At 40.4% G+C, this 27,393-nt stretch overlaps 1 protein-coding gene and 1 non-coding gene across 2 annotated transcripts; one reads left to right on the forward strand and one right to left on the reverse strand.

Moving 5' to 3' along the window:
- Nucleotides 1-21,211: 21,211 nt before the first annotated feature.
- On the reverse strand, nucleotides 21,212-21,343 carry LOC113926120. The gene has a single exon (XR_003521195.1). It is a non-coding gene; the product is annotated as a small nucleolar RNA SNORA72 (small nucleolar RNA).
- A 3,435-nt stretch (nucleotides 21,344-24,778) lies between these two features.
- On the forward strand, nucleotides 24,779-25,458 carry DEFB136 (defensin beta 136). The gene is made up of 2 exons (XM_035725856.1): nucleotides 24,779-24,833; nucleotides 25,286-25,458. Exons 1-2 carry the CDS (start codon nucleotides 24,779-24,781, stop codon nucleotides 25,456-25,458), a joined length of 228 nt encoding a protein of 75 aa, XP_035581749.1.
- The last annotated feature ends 1,935 nt before the right edge of the window (nucleotides 25,459-27,393 follow it).

Consider the following 27,393-nt stretch of genomic DNA (forward strand, 5'->3'; position numbering starts at 1 on the left):
GAGTCCATCACCACCAGGTTTGCCTTCCAAAAAATGCTAAAGCGTTTTTTTTTAAGTAAACAAAAGATCACTAAGTGATAATATGAATAAGCAACCCAACTTTACACCTCAAGGGGTTAGAAAAAGAATAACAAACTAAGCCCAAAGTCAGCAGAAGGAAGGAAATTAAAAATATTAGAATAGAAAGAGACTAGAAAAATAAAAAAGATAACAAAACTTAAGAGTTGGTTTTTTGAAAAGGTATACAAAATTGACCATTACTTAGAATAATCAAGAAGAAAAGGCAAAGAACTCAAATAAAATTATAAATGAAAGAGGAGACATCACAACTGATGCCACAGAAATATAAAGAATCATAAAAGACTGCTATGAAGCTCACAAATCATGCGTAACTCAGCCGGGGAGGAGATCATCCACATCTTATAACACCCTATGATAAAGACATTGTTGGGTACCATGCGGAGCTTTCCTGACTTTAAGGATGATAAGATATATCACCATGGATATATGGTGATATAGAAGAAGAGATAGAAGACACTAGAGTATCCCTTTATACATGCAAAAAGCATAGAAAACACTAGAGTATCCACCCACCTGATAAGTTTCAATATTATTTCAACTTTGGGAAGCATGTCTTAGGACACAAACCAAGGAAAATCAGTGTAAGATGTGTGGACTTCAAGTTCATATCAATTAGAAACACTATTCTCTGGACAAACACACACCAGTGTAATTGTGAGCATAAAATACTCCCAACTGTGTATACACTCCAGCAGGGCATGAGAGGCTCTCACAGAGTCACCGTTGCTGCAACCAAGCTGACATAGAATATTCCAAATTTGGAGGAGGAGATAAGATGGTGGAGGTATAGGGGGACCCTAAGTTTGTCTCATCCCTTGAATACAACTAGATAGTTATCAAATCATTCTGAACACCTGAGAAATCAATCAGAGATCTGAGTAAACTAATGCTGCAAGTCTACAAGTAGAAAAGTGACCACCATTTGGAAGGTAGGAGTTTCAGAAACTTGAATCTGGTGTGATAGAACTGAGGATATGGCAGAGAGAAGAGAGCCTGGTTTAGGAGGTTACTGCAAAGCATTATAATAAGCAGCAGAGGGTAGAACTGGAACTTTTTTAGAAGTCTGCTACAGTGGGGGCCATGCCTTGCTTAAAGGTGCTCAGGTGGTGAAGCGGGTGGAATCCCAGGTGTGACAGTGGCATCTGGGATCTTCGGGGTGGCAAGAAGAATGCGTGGTGCCTGAGTGCCTCAGAGATCTCAGGTATAGGAGCAGGGAAGCCGGATGAGAACAGCGAGTCTAGGTGCCGGCTTTCTGCTCTGCGTTGCCGTAAACTGTGAACCACTGCACATTTGTGTGATAGCTTTCCTGGGATGGGTCCAGCAAAAGGCAGAAGCTTGAAGAGATTCCTTCTGCCCCCCCATCCCCACCCTTCACCTGCCCCCCACCAAAGTAACAGCACCAGTCCACACTGCTCCAAAAATTTGGAGTTTTGAAACTCAGTCCCATGCCCAAGACAAAAAAAAGCTTGATCACAGGCTGGGTGAACATAGAGTTCTGACAGAAACCAGGGAGACTAAGAGTGATTACTTTTCTGTGAGGGCTCACTAAAGGGCGAGGGGCGGGGGGCGGGGGGCACGAATTTTCAGCTCCAGGGCTAGAGAGCAAGGCTCTTCCCACTCATCAGTGCTGAAAGCCTTCAGGGAGCAAAACAGCGCCACCTAGTGAAGCCCAGACCTGTTTATACCAAGCCCTGCCTCCCTGTACCCTGGGGAAGCATTGCCACTAGGCAAGTCTACCTGAGAATCAGAGTAACAGACCCCTCCCCCAGAAGAAACGCACAAACAACTCCTTCACATCAGGTTTACTGATCATAGAGGGCTGCAAAGCTTCAGCTCTAGGGAAAACAGTATATAGCATTCTTTGTATTTTTATTCTTTAGTCTTTTAGTATTATTTTTTTCAGTTATTTTATTTTTTCAATTTTTTTATTACTTTTTAATTTGTATTTTTATATATACTTTATATTTTTTATTTTTTCTTTCCTTTCATTGTATTTTACATATATGTTTTTCTTTCTTATTTGAGGATCTAGTTTCTTTTAACAAGCAGACCAAAACACACCCAGGATCTAGTCTTTTTTTAGTTTTGTTGTTGTTGTTATTGTTGTTTTTGTTGTTTTTCTTTTCCTATTCTGGACAAAATAACAAGACGGAGAAATTCACCCCAAAAGAAAGAATAAGAAGTAGTACTTACAGCCAGGGATTTAATCAATACAAATATAAGTAAGATGTCTGAACTAGAATTTAAAACAGTGATTATACAGATACTAGCTGGGCTTGCAAAAAGCATAGCAGACACTAGAGTATCCCTTTACTGAGGAGATAAAAGAACTAAAATCTAGCCAGGCCCAAATTAAAAGTGCTATTACTGAGATGCAGTCCCAAGTGGAAGTCATTAAAACAAGGATGAATGAAGCAGAAAAGCAAATCAGTGATATAGAAGATAAAATGATGGAAAATAAGCTGAAAAGAAGAGGGAAAGAAAACTAGTAGATCACAAAGGTAGACTTAGGGAACTCAGCAAAGCGAAATAATATCCATATTACAGGGGTCCCAGAAGATGAAGAGCAAGCAAAAGAGGCAGTAGGTTTATTTGAGCAAATTATAGCTGAGAAGTTCCCTAATCTGGGGAAGGAAACAAACATTCAAGTCCAAGAGGCACAGAGAACTTACCTCAAAATCAACAAAAACAGATCAACACGTCAACATATTATAATAAAACTTGAAAATTACAAAGATAAAGAGAAAACCCTGAAAGCAGCTTGGGACAAGAGGTCCTTAACCTACAAGGGTAGACACATAGGGTTGGCAGCAGACCTGTCCACAGAGACCTGGCAGGCCAGAAAGGACTGGAATGATATATTCAACATGTTAAATGGGAAAAATATGCAGCCAAGAATACTTTATCCAGCAAAGCTGTCATTCAGAATAGAAGGAGAGAGAGTTTCTAAGACAAACAAAAACTAAAGGAATTTAGTTTACTAAACCAGCCCTGCAAGAAATTTTAAAGGGGACCCTCTGAGTGGAGAGAGAGACCAAAAGTAACAAAGACCAGAGAGGAACAGAGACAATCTACAGGAACTGTGACTTTACAGGTAATACAATGGCACTAAATTCATATCTTTCAATAATTACTCCAAAAGTAAATGGACTAAATCCTCCAATCAAAAGACATAGGGTATCAGAATGGATTAAAAAAACAAGACCCATCAATATGCTGCTTACAAGAGACTAGTTTTAGACCCAAAGAGACGTCCGGGTTGAAAGTGAGGGGATGGAGAACAATTTATCATGCTAATGGACATCAAAAGAAAGCTGGAGTAGCCATCCTTATATCGGTCAAATTAGATTTTAAACCAAAGAACTGATATAAGAGATTAAGAAGGACACTATATCATAATAAAGGGGTCTATCCAACAAGATCTAATAATTGTAAATATTTATGCCCCTAACTTGGGAGCAACCAAATATATAAACCAAATAACAAAATTAAAGAAACTCATGATAATAATATAATAAGAGTAGGGGACTTTAACACCCCACTCACAGCAATGGACAGATCATGTAAGCAGAAGATCAACAAGGAAACAAGGGCTTTGAATGACACTCTAGACCAAATGGACTTAACAGATATTTTCAGAGCATTTCATTCTAAAGCAGCAGTATACACATTCTTTGCAAGGGCACATTCTCCAGGATAGATCACATATTGGGTCTCAAATGAGGTCTCAACCAGTACAAAAAGATTGAGATCACACCATGCATATTTTCAGACCAAAATGCTATGGAATATGAAGTCAACCATAAGAAAAAATTTAAAGGACCCACAAATACATAGTAGTTAAAGGATATCTTATTAAAGAATGAATGGGTCAACCAGGAAATTAAAGAAGAATTTTAAAAATACATGGAAGCAAATGAAAATGAAAACACTGTTCAAAACCCTTGGGATGCAACAAAAGCGGTCCAACGAGGAAGTATATAGCAATACAGGCCTTCCTCAAGAAGCAAAAAATGTCTCAAATACACATCCTAACCCTATACCTAAAGGAACTGGAAAACAAACAGCAAATAAAGCCTAAATCCAGCAGGAGAAGAGAAATAATAAAGCAGAAATAAATGATATAGAAATAAAAAAAAAACAGTAGAACAGATCAACAAAACTAGGATCTGATTCTTTGAAAGAATTAATAAGATTGATAAACCCCTAGGCAGACTTATCAAAAAGAAAGAGAAAGGACCCAAATAAATAAAACCATGAATGAAAGAAGAGAGATCACAACCACCACTGAAGAAACACAAACAATTATAAGAACATATTATGAACAACTATATGCCAACAAATTAGGCATTCTGGAAGAAATGGATGCATTCCTAGAGATGTATAAACTACCAAAACTGAAACAGGAAGAAATAGAAAACCTGAATAGACCCATAACCAGCAAGGAAATTGAAGCAGTAATCAAAAATCTCCCCAAAAAACAAAAGCCCAGGGCTGGATGGCTTCCCAGGGGAATTCTACCAAACATTTAAAAAAGAACTAATACCTATTCTTCTGAAGCTATTTCAAAAAATAGAAACAGAAGGAAAACTTCCAAACTCCTTCTACAAGGCCAGCTTTACCTTGATCCCAAAACCAGACAAAGACCATACCAAAAAGAATTACAGACCAATTTCCCTGATGAACATGGATGCAAAAATTCTCACCAAGATACTAACCAATAGGATCCAACAGTACATTAGAAGTATTATTCACCAAGACCAAGTGGGATTTATTCCTGGGCTGCAAGGGTGGTCCAACATTCTCAAATCAATCAATGTGATACATCACATTAATAAAAGAAAGGACAAGAACCGTACAATGCTCTCAAGTGATGCAGAAAAAGCATTTGACAAAGTACGGCATCCTTTCTTCATTAAAACTCCCCACAGTGTGGGGAGAAAGTGAACATATCTAAGTATCATAAAAGCCATGTATGAAAAGCCTACAGTGAATATCATTCTCAATGGGAAAAGCTTAGAGTTTCTCCTAAGATCAGGAACCTGACAGGGATGTCCACTATCACCACTATTGTTCCACATAGTACTAGAAGTCCTAGCCTCAGCAATCAGACAGCAAAAAGAAATAAAAGGATTCAAATTGGCAAAGAAGAAGTCAAACTCTCCCTCTTTGCAGATGACATGATACCTTATGTGGAAAACCCAAAAGACTCCACCCCAAAATTGCTAGAACTCATCCAGGAATTCAGCGAAGTGGCAGGATATAAAATCAATGCACGGAAATCAGTTGCATTTCCATATACTAACAAATGAGACAAAAGAAAAAAATTAAGGAATCGATCCCATTTACAATTGCACCCAAAATCATAAGATACCTAGGAATAAACCTAACCAAAGAGGTAATGGATCTGTATTCTGAAAACTATAGAACGCTCATGAAAGAAATTGAGGAAGACACAAAGAAATGGAAAAATGTTCCATGCTCATGGGTTGGAAGAACAAATATTGTTAAAATGTCTATGCTTCCCAGAGCAATCTATACATTCAATGCAATCCTTATCAAATACCATCAACATTTTTCACAGAGCTGGAACAAATAAATTTTAAAATTTGTATGGAACCAGAAAAGATCCCAAACAACTAAAAGTTGAAAAAGAAAACCAAAGCTGGCGGCATCACAATTCTGGAATTCAAGCTATATTACAAAGCTGTAATCATCAATAGTATGGTACTGGCACAATAACAGACACATTGATCCATGGAACACAATAGAGAACCCAGAAATGGACCTTTAACTCTATGGTCAACTAATCTTCAACAAAGCAGGAAAAGAATATCCAATGGAAAAAAAGACAGTCTCTTCAACAAATGGTGTTGGGAAAACTGGACAGCCACATGCAGAAGAATGAAACCATTTTCTTACACCATACACAAAATAAACTCAAAATAGATGAAAGACATAAATGTGAGACAGGAATCCATCAAAACAAGCACAAGCAGCAACCTCTTTGACCTCAGCCACAGCAACTTCTTGCTAAAAATGTCTCCAAAGACAAGGGAAACAAAAGCAAAAGTGAGCTATTGGGACTTCATCAAGATAAAAAGCTTTTGCACAGCAAAGCAAACAGTCAACAAAACCAAAAGACAACCTACAGAATGGGAGAAGATATTTGCAAATGTTTTATCAGATAAAGGGTTAGTATCCAAAATCTATAAAGAACTTATCAAACTCAACACCCAAGGAACAAATAATCCAATCAAGAAATGGGCCAAAGCAGTGCCTGAGTGGCTCAGTCATTAAGCGTCTGCCTTCGGCTCAGGTCATAATCCCACAGTCCTGGGATCGAGCCCTACATCGGGCTCCCTGCTCAGCGGGAAGCCTGTTTCTCCTTCTCCCACTCCCCCTGCTTGTGTTCCCTCTCTCACGTTCTCTCTCTCTCTGTCAAATAAATAAGATAAAATATTTAAAAAAAAAAAGAAAGAAATGGGCAGAAGACATGAACAGACATTTCTCCAAAGAATACATAGAAACGGCCAACAGACACATGAAAAAAATGCTCAACATCACTCAGCATCAGGGAAATACAAATCAAAACCACAATGACATACCACCTCACACCAGTCAGAATGGCTAAAATTAACAAGTCAGGAAACAACAAATGTTGGTGAGGATGCAGAGAAAAGGGAACCCTCTTACCCTGCTGGTGGGAATGCAAACTGGTGCAGCCACTCTGGAAAACAGTATGGAGGTTTCTCAAAAAATTGAAAATAGAGCTATCCTGTGAACCCAGCAATTGCACTACTAGGTATTTATCCCAAAGATACAAATGTTGCTTGAGTGATGTTTCAGTGTAAGGGGCAAGCCAAAAGAGGTGTTGCCTAAAGAGCTGACTGCCCGAAGTTAAAGCCTTCTAACTTCCTTAACTCTAATCTTGCCCCTTAGATCCATTGCACACAGGGCTGCTGGATGGATCTATCCAAAACGTATATCAGACCGTATCATTTCCTTGCACTTCCTTCAGTAGTGCCTCTATAACATATTAAGTCTACACTGGTTAAAATTTCATTCATGGTCTTTTGTAACTTGGCTCTTCCTCCCTCTCCAATTTCATTTTAACTACACCCACATTTTAGCAATACATTAAATATGTGTTTATATCTGCACACACCATATTCTTCTATACCTTTGTGCCCTGATCCTGTGAATCTACTGAGTTTTCCTGGAACCCCCTTTCCTGTAATTCCTGCTTAAATCCTACTTATCCTTAAAGATTCTACTCCAGGGTATCATCTTCTCCAGGAATCCTTTTCTGTTTCCCCCAAAGCTCAATTTTATGCACCAAGTTTCCATAACATCCTGTACATTAAACTACCAGAAGGCAGCACCTCCAAAGGCTCAGAAAGGTCAGAAAGCTCCAGCTCAGAAATCACCTGCTCCAAAGGCATCTGGCAAGAAAGCATAAAGAGCATAAGAGGCTATTAAAAACAAGTAATAAAGGTTCTTTTTGACAAAAAATAAAAATAAAAAATAAACTACTGTAGCTTTTATCTCATTATACTAAAATTATAACCTTATGACCTGTGTGACTGTGAGGGCAAGAATCTTCCCTCTACAGTAAGTCCCTGGAATGCCTCACTGGGCCTATCATGAACTAGAGTGCCACAAATGTTGACCACACCAAACTGACCTGAATTTCCCCCTTTTCCTATTCTCTGGAGCCCTATATTTCCATGCTGGAAATAGATGAATGTACTGGATTTCTCCTTCACACTCACAGTGCTGGCCCTTGCATGTTTCCCCCCATTGTGTTTGTGCTTCACTTCTTACAGATATGAGTGAGAAAGGGAAAGGTAGGCTGAGGATTTGCTCACAGTTATAAGTAAGGCTGAATATTTGTCACATGCCAGATTCCTGACCAGTGTTGCAGAAGTGCCTTTCTCCACAGTGCCTTCCAGAAACCCATGGAGATAAGGACAGCCCAGTTTGTTACAATTGTGCCAAGAAATTTGAGGAGGAAGAGACTTAATTGTTCAAGGGGAAAATCATGTTTTGTAGACAACCTGGTAGAGACTAAAGAAGAATGCAAGCTATCCCTGGGGACTTCTGGGCACTAGTCCCAGTGGCATTAGGGCATTTGATCTTGAAAGCAAGCACTGAGATCTTTCTTCCCTGTGTGTGGCCAGGGACCCGTTCCAAGCCAACTTCTCCTCACAGAATGTCCTAAGACTCCAAGCATAATCAAATTTTGCTGAAGGTAATAAATGGATTCACCTGATTACACAGCCCCTTCCAGGCAGATGTGTCTCTTGATCACTTGGAACAACCAGGTCTCATTTCCCTCTCTGAACTTCTGCAGGTGCTGAGAGTGATTTCTTTATTATCCTCATGTTGAAGGAGCTGTTATGTGTAATCAGCTGGATTCTTCCAGCTGGGGTTGGAAGTTGGTTTTGGTCTGAAGTCATCTCTCAGAGCCTGTAGAGTCTCAGAGAGACTGAAACTCTAATCTTACCCTCACTCTATGCCCTGCTCCAATATACGATTAAGGAAACATAGTGAAAGGGTAAAGTGTTCTGGACCATATTCTACAACAGCCAAAATTTAAGGCAAGTTTTGCCAGTAACAGAGGGGTTGTTGTGCTCAGTCCCTTCATTCCTCTGATCTGAAGTCCCCCAGTTGTTAAGGAGCAGGTAGCAATGTACTCTCACCCTCTAATATCAGTGGGTTCTCCCATCAGCTCTATAGGGAAGATCCAATTTAATTAAGGCCAATGACTGGCCATTAATGGCATAGTGAGTTGTAAAATTCTGTCTGGAAACTACTTAGCAAAAATACTACTTCTAAATGGTTCATGCTAGACTGTGAGATGGTTGGGGATCTGGAACAATGGTATAAATTGCCCAATGGGAGGATCAAAGCAGGAGCTAGTTGTCAATTAATATAGAAGTATTTCAACATTTTAGTAATCTGGTGCATATTGGCTGAATATCCATACCTGACCCTTATCTGAAATTTCACCAAAGGAAAAATGATATGTCTGCTAGAACAATCAGGTTCTTGGTAATTCTATCAGGATTTGGGAAGTATATAGGCCACCCACAGGGATATTGGGAAAGGGCGGAAATTGGCAGAGGGGCCCAACTTATACAAATCTGATTGAAGAAAAACAGTAGTACATTAGGGAAGCAGCAACTTGCCTGAGTCTCTCTTGTTCTTTTCCCATCCCCCTCCTCACACAATTCTTTTGACTTATAGGAGTATACCAATCTGGTCAAACCCCTTCTCTTTTAATGAAAAAGAGAGGAAAAAGCAGAACTAACAATGACCAAGAATCCACAGTCCTTTTTTTAAATTTGTCATCTCCATGTCATTTCTCCATATGATAACCTTATAACAAGGTACATTTATTTTTATTTTACAGATAAATAAACCCAGATGCAGAGAAATTACGTAATTTATCCAATAACACATAACTTACAAGTAGCAGAGCCCAGATGCCCATGCACATCTAACAGAAGCCAAGATTTATGTTCTTTCCACTGTACCATACAGTCTCCTTCAATGGAACATAGTTAGAGAAGTTTTGGAGCTTATAAAAAAGACCATCCTATCTCATTTATTTCCATTTGGATCCCCTCATTTAAGTTTCTGAGCATGGACTCTATACAGAGTGAATCTTCTTTGACCTTTCCTACTGAATGAGACTTGTTTTCCACATGTCTCAGCTCCTGGAAGTCAAGCACTGCAATAGCACAGCCCTCATGCCTCTGATGCAAAGTTTATGGCTTCTTTATTATTTTTCCTTTTTTATCCCTTATTTGTCTTGAAGATCTTCTCTTTTTCTTGGGTAGGTTGAAGACCCTGACAGATAATTCCAACATAAGGCCAACCTCTGTAGCAGACAATAATAGCAAGTAATGGATAAGAGTCAGGTCACTTTGGTCCAAATCACAGCTCTTTTGATTGTATCTTATCTCCCAAAGCATCAATTTCCTCAACTATAAACTATAGATTAAAATATAGCTACCATATATAAATATGACAAGAGGAAAACTAGAATGAACACTAGGATTGTTCTATTAGAATTGAAGATAATATAAATAAAAAGTTGTGTGTATGTATGGTGTGTGTTTGTGTTATATATATATATATATATAAATTTCTTAGCTCAGTCCACTGAGAGGGTCTGGACAAAAAGCACTCTAATAAAAATGAGCACATCTAGAACCCAGATCTTGGCTTCTAAATACCAGTCTCTACCAAACAAAAGGAGATATTCTTGAATAGATGGCTGATTACAAGTCTAGGACAGGGAAAGAAAAAGATAAGCCTGGGAAAATGTGTTGTGCCTGAAAGTAATAAAGTGTTCAAGAAATAATAGAGACATGTCAAAAGGAAACAGGGACTGGCTGAACTGGGAAAAGGTAAGCATCAAAATAAATAATGATAATAATAGATTAAACCCCATTGACTAAAATAGCAATTCATGAGTTCACACTCATATACATACATACATTTGGAAAAGACAAAGCCTTTCTCACAGTAGAATGCCAACTAATAAATGTAGACATAATAATGGAACTTTTAAAATCACCATTTAGTAACATTTTATAATAATTCACAAAAAAAAAGATGTGCAAGCTAGTAAAAGTGGAAGGAAAACAGTATTTCACATTGCCCCAGAGTGCGTTTAACATTTCTCCACCCACAAAATATTTATTAATTATGAAAAAGAAAAAGTAACTTTAGAGTGGAAAACTTGCAAGACACAACCTTAACAAGGGAGCAAAATTAATGCCACTAATGATGGGACAAATCACCTAACAATGAGAAGAACACAATTTCACTTCTAGGATATTCTGACAAAAAAAAAGGGCAGGCGGGGGGGCATGTGGAGAGTGCATCATCAAGATCCAATCATGAAGAAAATTCAAACAAACTGAAATTGAAAGACATTCTACAAAATGATTGATCAATACACTTCAAAAGTGTCAGGGCCATGAAAGCCAAGGAACAGTTCAAGAACTGTTTCAGATTAAAAGAGATAAAGAGATGTGAAAACTGAATGTAATGCATGGTCTTACACCTTCTTCTTGCTACAAATGACATTATTGGGGCAGTTGGAGAATCTTGAACAGGACCTCTGGGTGAAGGGTAAATAGGGACTCTTTCTACTATTCTTGAAGTTCTTCTGTAAGTTAGAAATTATTTCAAAATTAAAAGTTTATAAAATGACCCACCTCAGAGAGTTAGGAAGATTAAAGGAACACCTGTATATAAAACACTTAGCACAGTGCCAAGCGCATGGTAACCCTCAACAATGGCAGCAAGAAAGAAAAGGAATGTTAACTTCCAATTCCAGAACATATATTAAATTTAAATCAATAAATATGTTTTGAACTTCGTTCATCGCTTTACACTGAAACTAGAGAGTACCCACTTATGTGGAAGACTAGACCTAACCCTATCTGAGTTTACAAACTGCTTAAGAAAATAGGACTTACAGGAGGTTGCAGGATAATGCCAAAATGAAAAGCAATATTTAATAAAATGGAAGAATAATTTTAACATTATAATCACTACAGGCCAGCAAGGGAGGAAATTGACTTATGTCTTCTCTACTACATGCCAAGAAATCACTAGTCATTTTATAAGCTTTCTCTCCTTGTGTCTCCTTAAAGATGATATTCTTTGATTTTTTTTAGATGAAGACATTGAGGTCAGGGAAGTATGACAACAATTTCTAAACTCCACTTAAGAACCTATGGCTTGACAATGCAATAGAATGATTCAAAAGAGACTGTCCTGACAAATTCAAGATTTCTGGTTGGCAGTTTGAAAGATTTGCTATACCCAGTGACCTTCTGTTTATGGTCTTTTCTTAAATTGATTAAAAAGGAAATGTAAATTGAGTGAATACAAAAGACTTAGTAATAAAAAAGGAACTGTAACTGGACCCTGAACTATAGGAAGTTTCTGGGTGGAGGAATCATGCATAAAGATGTGGTGGAAAAGTTCTACTGTGTTCCTGAGGAAACTAAGGTTGCTTGTCTAAAAATAAGGGTATATCTTGGGAGCACTGAAAGGCATGACATAAAAAAGAATACAGTCAGGAAGGTTTTTCAACAAATACTTACTTAGTTTTTATTTTGTACCAGACAAGGAAAGTAATAAGAGGTCCCTGCTCCTCTGGGAAGTCTTTGTAAAGAATATTAGTAACAACATTGATACCAGCATCAATGATTGATGACTTTTTACCAAGATTTTAGTTAAATCCCACTAAGACTCCAAGTGGTAGAAAACACAGTGTATTACAAAGAGTACTTAAATAGAAATTTCCACTTCTGGAATGTGGTGGACCAATTATTCTGAAACATTCTCTATCCACACACACAGAAAATCAGATGCTATATTAATTACACAAATAATATTTAAATGCATTATTACCCTCACAGAAAGAAAATAAGGGAAATTACCAAGGAGCAATAAAAACAAAAGTAAAATAAAGAAGAATGAATAAATTGAATCTAGAGTGACAAACAAACACAGAAGCTGAGATTGCCTTGGTACCAAATGCTGATGTCAGGAACCAACAGCTTTGAGGACTAACACCGGTTGGGGAAGGACAAGAGACTAAGCTTTGGGTCTGAGCAAAGTGGAGGAACTGATGTTAAGACCCTTGATAGAGTTGGAACACCCAGAGTTTATACTCTCAGGGAAAGTTTAGGATGGGGGGGAATCCATCTAGCAAAAACAGCCACTAAGATATTTGTCTATCTCTGTCTATCACCCTCAAGAACTTGCAGCCAAAAGCCTGATATTCAGCCAACATCCACCTGATTGTTAAAATGCTGAAATACTTCCATATCAATTGACAACTAGCTACTGCTTTGATCTTCCCATTAGGCACTTTATGCCCCTGTTCCAGATCTCCAGCTATCCTAATGTAGCATAAATCATTTAGAAGTAGCATTTTTATTGCTAAGTTGTTTTCAGCACAGAAAGTGCTTCCTTTAGACCAAGTTTTAACCAACCGTGACATTTTACTTTTAGGATTTACAGTTGAAAACAACTCACTATGTCATTGATGGTCACTTGTTGGCTTCTATTAAATTATATCTGCTTAACCGAATTGATGTCTAATTCTTTGTAACCAGAATGATCTGCCCTGAGAAGTGACATCAACAAGATGATGGAATAGGAATCTCCAGACCCTCCTGCCCCCACAGAGACTCTGACTAACAATAATACAAAAACCAGTTCCCTTTGTGATAAATCCAGAAACCAGTTAAAAAGCCTCCTGCAACCCAGGCAAGCATGAAAATAGCTGCATCAAACCCGGTAGGAAAATTTGTAACACTCACTCAACATTGTCTCCTCCCACAGTCTAGCATGGCACAATCAGGAGAAAACTCCCAGATTCTGGCTTCTCCCTGAGAAAAGAAAGAGAAAACTGAAACATACATCCAATGTTCAAACTTTTGGGGGGCTACCCAAGGAACTAACTTCTGTCTTGTCTGAATCTAAGCACTGAAAGGAAAAGGTGCCAGGTTGGGAGCCACTGAGAAAAAAGGCAATAATGTGGAGCACACATTCAACACAGTTCCTCTTCCCAGCTCAGCACTGAGTAAGTGAGAGAAAATTCCCAACTCCCAATTTCTCCCAGGGGAGGAAAAGAGTTGGAGCATGCATCCAATATTCTGACCTCTCAGGGGGCTGCCTCAAGGACTGGATTCTGTCTCATTTGTCTCAGATCACTGAAAGGGACCCACCCACATACTGTAGATATCTAGGTGCTACTGGGAAAAAGAGAGCCAGGAGTCTTTTTTTTTTTAAGATTTTATTTATTTATTTATTTATTTATTTATTTATTTATTTATTTGAGAGAGAGAGAGAAACAGCATGAGAGGGGAGAGGGTCAGAGGTAGAAGCAGACTTCCCGCCAAGCCGGAAGCCTGATGTGGGACTCGATCCCAAGACTCCAGGATCATGACCTGAGCCGAAGGCAGTTGCTTAACCAACTGAGCCACCCAGGAACCCGAGAGCTAGGAGTCTTGATGTTTGTCCAGGAGACTCCAGGTAAAGCAGATAGAGGCCAGTACAGCTCAGCAGCCTCTTCCTCAGTGGGGAAAGAATGGTGGAGCATGCAACCAACATTCTGACTTCCTATGGAACTTGTTGTCTTACCAGACACAGAAAGTTGATAGAATCTGGCATCCTCTAGAAGCCTGGAGGCTACTGAAAACAGAGAGCTGAGTAGTTTGTGGTAGCTCCAGAGATTCTGCAGTGCTGCAGATAAAAACCACAGGGACCAAAAAATTTAAAGCTCCTGAACAAAGATGCCAGCAAGTATCTTTAACTGTGAATGTGACTGTGCAGGTCAAGAGAAGATGTATCCACAGAAAAGAATCAAGAGGCCCAAGAATCTCTAGCAAGGATTTTTGAAAAGATCTTTTCTTATATAAAGCTGGTCCAGGTAGACGGGAAGAGCTGGTCATTTTTCAAACATGCAGACCTAAAACAAAGTTAAAAGCTACATGAAGAAACAGGGGAACATAATTCAATCAAAGAAACAAAACAAATCTCCAGAAACCAGCCCTAATGAAACAGAGGTATATGACTTATCTTACAAAGAATACAAACTAACTACCATAAAGATGGACAGTGAGTTCAGGAAACAGTCCATTAACAAAATGAGAATATCAACAAAGATAGAAACTATGTCAAAAGAACAAAACTGAAATTTTAGAACTGAAGAACACAACAACTGAATAGAAAAATTCAATAGAGAAGTTAAACAGGAGACTGGATCAAGGAGTAGAAAGAATCAGCAAATGTAAGGACAGGTCATTTGAAATTATTCAGTCAGAGAAGCAAAAATAAAAATCAATGAGAAGAAAGAAAGAAAAAAGAAAGAAGGAAGGAAAGAGAAAGAAAGAAGGAAATAGGGACAGAGGGAGGGAAAAAGGGAAGGAGAGAGAAAGGAAGGAAGAAAATTAAAGGAATTATAGGGCACCATAAAGCCAAACAATATAAGCATTATTGGAGTCTCAGGGGAACAGGGAAAGAAAGAAGCAGATTGTTTATTTGAAGAAATAATGGCTAAAAACTTCCCAAATCCAAGGAAAATAAATGAATTTCCAGATTATTGAAGCTTAATGGAACCCAGCAAGGAAGAATCCAAAGTCCAACCAAGATATATTATAATCATGTTGTCAAAAGTCAACAGTAGAGAATTTTGAAAGCAGCAAGAGACTTGTCACATATAAAGGAGCCCCATAAGACCCTCACCAAATTTCTCCACAGAAACTTTGCAAGCCAGAAGAGAGTGAGATAATATATTCAAACTGCTGAAAGAAGGAGAAACAGATGATGAAGTAAAAAGATCCTGAGCCCACCTTCTCCCACAGACACACCAAGGCAACAACTACATGTAATGCAACTTACTCTGAAAACAACCTGAAGACTGGTAGAGCTAAAGACATAGAGAGAAAGCCACATCAAGGAAGGTATGGGGGCGCCTGGGTGGCTTAGTGGCTAAGCCTCTGCCTTAGGCTCAGATCATGATCTGAGGGTACTGGGATGGAGCCCCATGTTGGGCTCCCTGCTCAGCAGGGAGCCTGCTTCTCCCTCCCTCTTTCTGCCTCTCCCCCCTGCTTGTGCGCTTTCTTTTTCTCTGTCAAATAAATAAATAAAAATCTTTAAGAAGAGGAAGAAGGGGGAGGAGAAGAAGGAGAAGAAGAAGAAGAAGGGGCACCTGGGTGGCTCCATCAGTTAAGCCTCTGCTTTCGGCTCAGGTCATGGTCCCAGGATACTGGGATGGAGCCCTGCATCAGGCTCCCTGCTCAGTGGGGCGCCTACTTCTCCCTCCCCCTCTGCCTGCAATTCCCCTTGCTTGTGCACTTTCAATCTCTCTCTCTCTGTCTCTACCTCCCCTCTGTCAAATAAATGAATAAAATCAAGAAGAAGAAGAAGAAGAAGAAAAAGAAAGAAGAAGAAAAGGAGAAGAAGAAGAAGAAAAGAGGAGGAGGAGGAGAAGGAGGAGAAAGAGAAGAAGAAGAAGGAGAAGAAGGAGGAGGGCAGGAAGGTCAGAGATGTAGTCCCCCACACAGTGACCTAGAATCAGCATGGCTATCACAGGCATGAAGAAGTGGGGGGGATCAAGCCCCACAGAGGCAGGCCCAGCCCTGGGGATCTGCACTAGGAAGACAAGCTCCCATAACATCTGCCTTTGAAAATCTTTGGGGCTTAACTCTGGGAGAGCCAAAGGACTGTAGAAAACCATCTCTACCTTCCTGATACCTAGCACTGAAGCAATATTTTTTAAAGGGCCTGGGTGTATATGAAGGAAATTAACTGACTAATTTCAGGATATGTGTCAAAGGGACAGGGATCTGCAGGAGCTTTCTCTGGGAACAGAAGTGCTGGTGAGTCTAAATTTTCTGACCCTCCTTTAGTCTAGCTGCAAGAGCCAGTTTTGACACTTTCCATCTACTTTGCTAGCACCACTTGCTCCATCCAACCCATTCACCCCAATAGGGCGGCTCCCTTCCAAAGCGGCTCCCACTGCACCACCTCTGGTATCTCCCCAGAAAGACTCCTGCCATTGGGGAATATACAATATGATATAATATACATAAAACATGGAAGAAGAAGAAGTAAAAATGTAGTGCTTTCACAATGTGTTCAAACTTGTGACCACCAACTCAGTATTGATTTCTACATACACAGAATATTATATATGAACCTCATGGTAACCACAAACCAAAAACATATTAGATAACATAAAAATTAAAGTATAACACCCAAAAAAAGTCAAAAATCACAAGGGAAGAGAGCAACAGAAGAATAAAGGAACAGAGAAGAACTACAAAAACAATCAGAAGAGAGATACGTTGGTTAGATTACTCCTTTCTGCCCGTGGACACCGCCGAGTAAGCATCGTTAAAGTCTCCCCTCCCACCGCCGTCATGTCTAAGTCAGAGTCTCCCAAAGAGCCTGAACAGCTGTGGAAGCTCTTCATAGGAGGTTTGAGCTTTGAAACAACCAATGAGAGTCTGAGGAGCCGTTTTGAGCAATGGGGAACGCTTACGGACTGTGTGGTAATGAGAGATCCAAACACCAAGCGCTCCAGAGGCTTTGGGTTTGTCACGTATGCCACTGTGGAGGAGGTGGATGCAGCCATGAACTCAAGGCCACACAAAGTGGATGGAAGAGTTGTGGAACCAAAGAGGGCTGTCTCAAGAGAAGATTCCTTTGAGAATCTGGTCGCACTTAACTGAAAAAGATTTTTGTTGGTCACATTAAAGAAGACACTGAAGAACATCATCTAAGAGATTATTTTGAACAGTATGGGAAAATTGAAGTGATTGAGATCATGACTGACCGAGGCAGTGGCAAAAAGAAAGATTTTGCTTTTGTAACATTTGATGACCATGACTCTGTAGACAAGATTGTCCTTCAAAAATACCATACTGTGAATGGCCACAACTGTGAAGTAAGGAAAGCCCTATCTAAACAAGAGATGGCTAGTGCTTCATCCAGCCAAAGAGGTCGAAGTGGTTCTGGAAACTTTGATGGTGGTCGTGGAGGTGGTTTCGGTGGGAATGACAACTTTGGTCGTGGAGGGAACTTCAGTGGTCGAGGTGGCTCTGGTGGCAGTCGAGGTGGTGGTGGATATGGTGGCAGTGGGCATGGCTATAACAGATTTGGTAATGATGGAAGCAACTTTGGAGGTGGCGGAAGCTATAATGATTTTGACATTTACAACAATCAATCCTCAAATTTTGGACCCATGAAAGGAGGAAATTTTGGAGGCAGAAGCTCTGGCCCCTATGGTGGTGGAGGCCAATACTTTGCCAAACCACGAAACCAAGGTGGCTATGGTGGTTCCAGCAGCAGCAGGAGCTACGGCAGTGGCAGAAGGTTTTAATCACTGCCAGGAAACAAAGCTTAGCAGGAGAGGAGAGCCAGAGGAGGAACGGGGAAGCTACAGGTTACAACAGATTTGTGAACTCAGCCAAGAACAGTGGTGGCAGGGCCTAGCTGCTACAAAGAAGACATGTTTTAGACAATATTCATGTGTATGGGGAAAAAACTCGAGGACTGTATTTGTGATTAGTTGTATAACAGGTTATTTTAGTTTCTGTTCTGTGGAAAGTGTAAAGCATTCCAACAAAGGGTTTTAATGTAGTGTTTTGTTTTGTTTTGTTTTGTTTTTGCACCTATGCTGTTGATTGCTAAATGTAATAGTCTGATCATGGTGCTGAATAAATGTGTCTTTTTTAAAATGTGCTGTGTAAAGTTAGTCTACTCTGAAGCCATCTTGGTATACTACCTCAACAGTGTGAAGTTAGAATTCCTTCAGGGTGATGCCAGGTTCCATTTGAAATTGATTTGCAACCTGTTTGGGCACAGAAGGCATTGTCTCCACAAACCTTGGTGTAGTTGAACTGACAGTTAATGTGTTGTTACCTGGAGTTCACCATTAAAAAGGTCACCCAAGCAAAGTCCTGGAGTTTATTCTGTTATTAATATGATTATTCGCACATCCTATGCAATATATCTAAATTGAATTATGGTATCAGATAAAATTATAGATGGGATTAAAGCTTTTGTATCATTCGTTATCATGTGTAATCAATAAAAGATTTAATATTCTCTTGAAAAAAACAATCAGAAGACAATTAACAAAATGGCAGTAAGTACATGTCCATCAATAATTATTTTTAACATAAATAAACTAAATGTTCTAATCAAAAGACATAGGGTGGATGAATAGTTAAAAAAAAAAAAAAGACTCAATACATGCTCCCTGTAAGAGACTCAGTTCAAATCTCAAGACACACACAGACTAAAGGTGAAGGAATGGAAAAAGATATTTCATGCAAATGGAAAAATAAAGAAATCTAGGGTAACAATAATTATATAAGACAAAATAGACTTTAAAACAAAGACTGTAACAAGAGACAAAAAAGAGCATTACATAATGATAAAGGGATCAATCCAACAAAGAGGATAAAACAATTGTAAATATCTATGCACCCAACACAACAGCAGCTAAATATATAGAGCAAATGTTAGCAGACATGAAGGGAGAACTTGAAAGCAATACAATAATAGTAGGGGACTTTAACACCCCATTTACATCAATGGATAGATTATCCAGACAGAAAATCAGTAAGGAAACAGTGGTTTTGAACAACACATTAGACAAGATGGACTTAACAGATATATAGAGAAAGTTCCATACAAAACCCTCAGAATACATCCTTTTCAAGGGCACATGGAACATTCTCTAGGATACCTCACATGTTGGTCCACAAAACAAGTCTCAATAGATTTAAGATTGAAATCATATTAAGTATTTTTTCTTTTTTTTTAAGTTTTATCTTACACTTTTTTTTTTTAAAGTAAACTCTACGCCACACATGGGGCTTGAACTCATGACCCTGAGATCAAGAGTTGCGTGCTCTACCAACTGAGCCAGCCAGGTGCCCCTCAGGTATCTTTTCTGATCACAACAGTGTAAACTAGAAATCAACTACAAGGGGAAAAAAACTGGAAAAAAAAACACAAAAACATGAAAGCTAAACAACATGCTACTAAACAACAGAAGTCAACAAAGAAATTCAAGAGGAAATCAAAAAATACATGAAGACAAATGAAAATGGAAACACAACAGTTTAAAATCTTTGAGATGCAGCAAAAGCAGTTTTTTTTTTTTTAAGATTTTATTTATTTATTTGACAGAGACAGAGACAGCGAGAGCAGGAACACAAGCAGGGGGAGTGGGAGAGGGAGAAGCAGGCCTCCCGCGGAGCAGGGAAGCCGATGTGGGACTCGATCCCAGGACCCTGAGACCATGACCTGAGCCGAAAGGCAGACGCTTAATGACCGAGCCACCCAGGGGCCCACAAAAGCAGTTTTAAGAGGGAATTTACAGCAATACAGGCTTACCCCAAGAAACAAGAAAAATCTCAAAATAAACAATCTAACCTTACACCTAAAAGAACTTAAAAAAAGAACAAAGCCCAAAGTTAGTGGAAGGAAGGAAATAATAAAGATCAGAGCAGAAATAAATGAAATAGAAACTAAAAACAAAACAAAAAAAAGAAAGAAAGAAACATACAAGAACAGAAAAAATCAAGGAAACTAAGAACTGGTTCTTTGAAAAGATAAACAAAATTGATAAGGCTTTAGCCAGACTCATGGTGGGGGGGGGGGGGAGGAGAGAAGACTGAAATAAATAAGAAATGAAGGAAAAGAAGTTACAACTGAATGAATGAACACAGAGGGTGGGCCATGCCCTTGGCTTTAGGGAGGTTGTATCTTCACATGCCCACCTCCACTAGCAAGGTAGAGGATGAAAGCAAAAAAAGGCACACTCCAGCACCTCCATCCCAAGAAAAATCTCAACAAACCCCTGCCCCTCCAGCACTCGTTAATATGACCAACTGGATCACCATCACATAAAATCCAGTCCCCTCTTAATCTACTGCCTTTGCACTGGTTCCTGGGACAAGTGAGTCCATGCACAAGCGCCTCAGGCTCCCTGGATGTAAACCCCATTGGTTTTCAAAGCCAGACGTTTTGAGGCTATGGTCTCTTTGGTGCAGGTCTCAAGGGTTGGGGTGCCCAATGTGGGGCACAAATCCCTCACTCTTCAGGGAGAGGCTTCAGGAGTGAGGTCCCTCCCTATTTTGTGTCACAGAGCCAGGGATAGGGTTTTGGTGAGACCATGTCTCTGCCTCTCCTACCCAAACTAGATGTGGTCCTTTTATCTCCTGCGGAGAAAGCTGTTCATCTAGCTTTCAATTCTTTTTCAGCAGGAATTATTCTATAAGATTTGGTGTGTCCACCGAGGAGGTGAGTTGAGTTCAGGGTCTTTCTAGGCTGTGATCTTGAACCACCACATAATTTACAAGTCATTCTTGTAACTTTTATTCTGTGAAAATAAAACACAATAGTTTTACAATTCATTCAATGGCAGCTGTTAATCATCAAATTAGCAATGGTTATCTTCAAAAGTTATTACATCATTTGTAATATGTGCCATCATTTCTTGAGGATGAGCAAATACCTAGAGTCGCAGACATTTCCCATAGAAGATGCATCATATAAATCAGATTCGGTTTATCACCAGCATTTATAAAACCAGACCTAGGAAAAGAACTGGGTCTGAGGACACATGTATGGTCTTAATATAGTGAATGTTTAGCCTGCCCTGATTATTACAAAATCAGAATAGCAAAAATATTCGCAGTATAAATTATTCTTAATGGACAAACCAATAAGGAAAAAAAAAGTGGACAAATAACTAGACTCTTATCAAAGGAGAAAATCCAAATAACCAATAAACATATGAAAAGATACCCCATCTTAGTTGTGATCAGGGAAATTAACTTAATCCGCCATGAGGGACCACTAGATAACCATCAAGTTGTCTAAAATGTAAAGGTCTGACAGTACCAAGGAGTGCTAAGGATGTGGAATAACCAAAATCCTTACACATAGCTGATGGATATACAAATCAGTAAAAAGCACTTTACTAAACAATTTAACATTTAGGACAAATTGATGTTATGCATGCCCTGTGCCTTAGCAATTTCACTCCAAGCTATCTCTCCTCCAAAAAGCAAGCCTGTGTGCACAGGGTATAAGTAACAAGAATGTCCACAGCAGGACTCTGTAAAACACACGGAAACAACTCAACTACTTGTCAGCAGTCATAAATCTATTAAGTAGTCAATGTACTGAGATAAAAACCAATGCTGCACACAGAAACACAGACAAATCTTAAAAACATAATAAAGAAGGAAGCCAGGCACAAATAATACTTTTGTACTGCCATTTATATATAGGTCAAAAAGAAGCAAATTAAACCACCCTATCTGGGGCACCTGGGTGGCTCAGTTGGTTAAGGCTCCGCCTTGGCTCAAGTCATGATCTCGGGGCCCTGAAATCGAATCCCACATCAGGCTCCCTGTTCAGCAGGGAGTCTGCTTATCCCTCTCCCTCTACCCCTCCCCCAACTTCTGCACTCTCTCTCTCTCTCTCCCCGTCTCTCTCTAATGAATAGATAAAATCTTAAAAAAAAAAAAACACTCTATTTAATGATGCGTACTGAAGGGAAAACCATAAAGCAAAGCAAGAAAGTGATGATTATCCAGGTCAGAGCAGCGGTTGCCTTGTGGGGGAGGTAGTAGGCTGTGGTCACTTAAGGGTTCCCTGGGACCTTCCGTGATGCTGGAAAAGGTCTGTTTTCTTGATCTAAGTGGTGGTTACACAGTGTTTGCTATATATTCTGTCACTAAGCTGTGTACATAATTTGCTTATTTTCCTTTATGTGCATTAAATTTCATCATTTAACAGTGATTTATTTTTAAAGTTTAAAAATAAGAGCCATGGGTGAACATAAACTTGCACATAGAGAAAAAAAAAGCAGTGAAGTCATTGCACTCAGGAACTGTGTGACTAGTGAATGAAGCATCTGGGAAAGGGGCTTGCTCCTTCAACAGGTTAATTTATTAATGTAGCATAGAATGTGTAGTCATTGTGTTTTTTTTTTCTTGAATGCAGACATGATACGGAGACCACAAAAATTCTATGAAACGAAAAAAAGAAAAAAGCACCAACAGAGCAACATTAAATGGGAGAGAATAAAGCTGTTTGTGTTTCCCTGGCACTTTTTCCCCCAACAAGACCTCAGGCAGGAGGTGGGAACACTCAGCACAGTTAGGAAAATCTCCTGCCCGGAGGTTGGGATGGTGATTTAATCAGGACACGCACAGGTGAAAAGGAAAGGGTCCATCCTGCGCACATGCTAATCTCCAAATACACTGTAGATTTGCTTTTCCAGAAACAGGTATAGGAGGGGTTCAGAAGTATTTGGAAGATGGTAGGTCCATTCTTTCCATATTCCCAAATACAGGATTGAACAACTTAAAATACATGGAGAAGGACAGAGTTCTGAACTGAGAATCAAAAGAGCTGAATATTTTATGCCAGCACAGTTCACACCTTGCTTCTTTCCTTTGTGCAAGCCCAGTCACCCATTCAAGCCTCATGTCCTCCATCTCTAAGAGAACGAGAAGGTACCACTGAGTCTGCACCATGTCTTGGCAGCAGATGCTCAGGCTATGGCCTGCATTCTATGGCAGGAATTGTATGCCCCATGCAGAGTCTCCTGGGAGTCTTCCATGGAGTCATGTAAGCGAACCCTCAGCCTTGATCTAGTATTGAACTACTTACTTCCAGTCCACTAGCACCCCTCCTCTTCCCCACCCCCACGCCAATCCACAATGGTGCTCTCAACAACACACATTGTTGGAACCCAGAATAAAACTCGCCCGGCTATTTTTTGCATTCACCAATAGATCTCTTGGAGAGAGTATGCTGCAAAAAAAGGAAGAAACACAGCTATAATGGTGGAACTTAATAATGAATGAGGAGGAGAAGGAAAAAAAGGAGGAGGAGAAGGTGGTGGTGGTGGTGGTGGTGGTAGTGGTGGTGGTGGTGGTGGTGGTGGAGGGGGAGAAGGAAGAGAAGGAAGTGAATAACCTAATTTCTACCAGAATGAGTGTACTGGACTTCGTAATTTGTCATCCTCAGAAAACCCTTTTACAATGCACTTTTTTAGAAGAGGAAGCTGAAGCTCAGAGATGCTAAATAACTTATCCAACGGTACGTGACTGCAAAATGGAGCATAACCAATAAAATTATGCTCTACTGTCAATTTACAGATTCAGAATCCTACGGTCGTGGGCTACTTGGGTAGAAGCCTGCCTCAAAGGACAAGAATATAACCAAAGTAAGTGTCTTCTCAACTTTTTGGTCCTCCACCCACCACTCCAGGGAAGACAGACCTAATGACCCTTCTCCAGAGCTGTGTCCCTATAGCTCCGGGGAAGTGGTGTCCTGCTCTACTCTGAACACTGGGCATCCAACCTTGAACACCACACTGATCTGGCTCTTCCTGTGAGAGACCAGAAGAGAGTTCCAACCCACCCATTCCAAGAAGAGTACCTTTCCCAGGACCCTCAAAGTTCCCAAATACTAGGCAACATTTCATACTAGTCACTTGGAAAATGAAGCCCCTCAGTGAATTTTTCTGGATGGCAGATTCCCTGCACCATCTGCCTCTAGCCAGGTAAAAAAAAATCTGCTGCCCAAAGAGAAGGCTACCCCTTCTGAGCTACCCCATGTCTGAGCCCCTACCTAACTCTTGGGCCGACCAACAGTTGACACCTTGAGACCGTTTGTTTCTTGAAACACAGCAAGTTCTTGTTCACATCCTTTCTGGTCTTAAATTAAGCCCGTGTTTATAATATCACTTGTCTGGTCTCCTGTGTTCTCAGGGGACTCTGAAGGAAAGGAGAAACAAAACAGAAAGTAGACAATTTTCCTGCATTTTTCTATCATACACGTGAAGTTATAGGCTAAATGTTTGGGCCTGGTCTCTGCAGCCTGTTCAGCTTTGACTGAGTTCCTTCTTTTCCCATGATTTGTAAAAGAGAAGGAAGCACAGACAGGACCAGGAACTCTTCTTCCTCTAACCCTGAAGAAGCCTGTCTCCCCTGGGTGCCATTCCAAGTAGAATGAGGCCAGTGTCCAGCCCCACCCAACCTTGTCCAGCTCTATAAAGGAAGCTCCCAGGCAGCCACCCCCAGGAAGTTCCAGGTCTATGCCCTCTCGAGCGATGAGGTGCTCTCTCTCTGGATCACTCTTCCTCCTGTTGATCTCACTGCCTTCAGGTAAGATGGCAGGTACAGGTCTGATCATGAAAGTGGGGGTCTTCTGAGGACACAGGTACTTAAAATCCTTTATAGGCATAAGACCAGCAGGGGGACACCCAATAGCAGTTGGACCAGCAGGCTAGGGATGGGATGTGAGTTAGTGGTCTTCAGCCCTTGCCCTGCTCACCGTTTGCCACATCCTGAAGGTCGGTCTACCCAAGCTTGAGAGAGAGGAGCCAATTTCATGACACACACGTCACCGTTCAGCTATTCAAATTCCTATTTCCCTTAACTTCCTCTGATTAGACTTAGACGTGGCAGCCCTCACTGAAATAGGATATGCGGTGAGAGGACAATGCAGAAGGTCAATCGCAAAATGATAAGCCACCCACCAGGAAGAGAGGGCAGGTCTAGGATTTCTCCAAGCCCCGTAAAGCCTGATTTTTCTTTTCCCTTTTTTTTTCCTTCAGGGAATGGAATGTTTGGAAATGATGGAGTAGAAATTCGTACTTGCACTGCACTTAAAGGCAGGTGCTTCTTCGGTTGCAGAGTAGGATGGAGATGGGTAGCATTCTGTCACAACATATTGTCTTGTTGCACCAAAATGGAGAAAAATATCCCCCCTCAGGTCAATGAGCCATGACCCTCACCCCATGGGTCCAAATAAAAGGATATATGAATGGCTAAAAGGACAAAATCCCCTCTGTGTGTGTAAAGATCATTGACAAGCCATAGGTAGTAAATGAGGGGCAGATTCTCACCAACTTACTGGCAAAATTCCAGAGGTATTTTGTGAAGGGGCACTGCGGCAAAATGTATCTCCTGTTCTTTTTTCTGCCCTCCCAACCCCAATCACCAATTCCTATTTCAAATTTAAAGTCAGTTGATGAACACATGGCCATAGGCCCAAGGAGACGATGTATGCTGAGCTCAATCACCATAGCTTACTCTGTGCCAGTCACACTTTTAAGTGGTTCATGTATATCAAGTCACTACAGCCTCACCACAAAACCTTTTTTTTTTTGCTCCAATTTTGCAGATGAAGGAACTTTTCCAAGGTCACACAATCAGTAAGAGTAGGTTAGTAGTGGGTTTGAGCCCAGTCTTGATCCAGTGTCTTTACCGTCAATCTGTACCACCTCCCAATGGTAAGAATCAAGCTGGAAGTATTCTCTGTAGTTTGTAGTGGTCGTAGGTTGTGATCCAATGAGGAGTCAGGAATCCAGCTAGATCCATGGAACAGCAGACCCCTCAAAACTCTCCCTATGGCTTAAAGCTATAATGTTCCTGGTTGCTACACTGCATTCCTGACTCTACTCAGCAGCTCTGATGCTTCAAGATCAGGGTTGCCCTAAGATTCCACACACCAACCATTGCTGCTCTCACCACTGTGGTGGAAGCAAAGAGCCAGACATACCCACACCCAAACTTCCAGCTGTCTGTGGGCCAGTATTGTTCCAGCAGCACTTCCTTACTACCCCTCCAGTGCCCCAGCCCAGGGGCAGATGTAACAGAGCTTTGTGAAGACCCTTGTCATTAGCTGCTCAGGAGGAAGAACAATAGCTGAGTGTCAGTCAGGGTTTCCCTCCTCCAAGGATGTGTCTGAAGGAAACACATCTGAATGTGTGCACTGGAATGCTAAGCAGGGCTTCATTCTTTCTGGAAGTGCTGCCTGCTCAGACTCATCCACTTTAATCCTCAACGTTCCAACAAAAAAGAAAAACCAAAAAGCCTCAGTAGTCCACAAGGCTGGCGTCCTCGGGCATCTGTGTCTTAGCTAGTCCTTTTGGTTACATCTAGAGAGGTTCTGTGGTGTTTGGCTACCTGTATTTGCTAATTAAGCCCACCCCCTAACCAAAAGAAAAGGAGAGGTGGGTGCAAAAGCTCGCAAAGTAATATAAATGCAATGAAATTCACATAAAAGTAGGAAATACAAAGAGAAAACTGGGTGAAGGGAAAAGGCGAATATTCTTTCACCAGATTTCAGAAGGGTCCACAACCCAAAATAAAGGCTAAAGATCTCTACCCTTTTCTTGTGGTTCCCAAAACCACGATCATACCAGCCTGAGGTGAGAGACTGCTTTAACTTTGACAATGGGATGGCAGAAGAGACACACGACACTGCCTTTGATGTTCTTCAGGACAGCTTAGATGAGGCTGGAACATTCAGTTATTCTGGCTAAAAACCCACATATGAAATAAATAAGCATACTGATTTATCACACATAAAAACCATTTTGTACTCACCTCATGGCTTCATGGGTACAACCTTTGAAGGAGTGGCCACCTGCTCTGAGGAAGCCAAAACTACTCATCTTTGTTCTCCACATCACAAGACGGCCATGGGGGAAAGTCCACGATTTAGATTTCGCAAATCAGACGTCTGTCCCCAGGCGCTGGACTTGAGTAAACAATATCACTACATCGGTGCCATTGGGAAACTGGTTCATCCTAGCGCAACAGACTGCTTCAGGACCCTGCTCCAGCAGAATGACCCTTCAGGGCTCCTTTGCTTATGGCCCTATTCTGAGCCTTCTCTATGAGGTCTCAGATATCTCTCTAGTGCATTCCCCTTAGG

This window comes from Zalophus californianus, chromosome 2, assembly GCF_009762305.2.
Source record: "Zalophus californianus isolate mZalCal1 chromosome 2, mZalCal1.pri.v2, whole genome shotgun sequence".
Classification (NCBI taxonomy): domain Eukaryota; kingdom Metazoa; phylum Chordata; class Mammalia; order Carnivora; family Otariidae; genus Zalophus; species Zalophus californianus.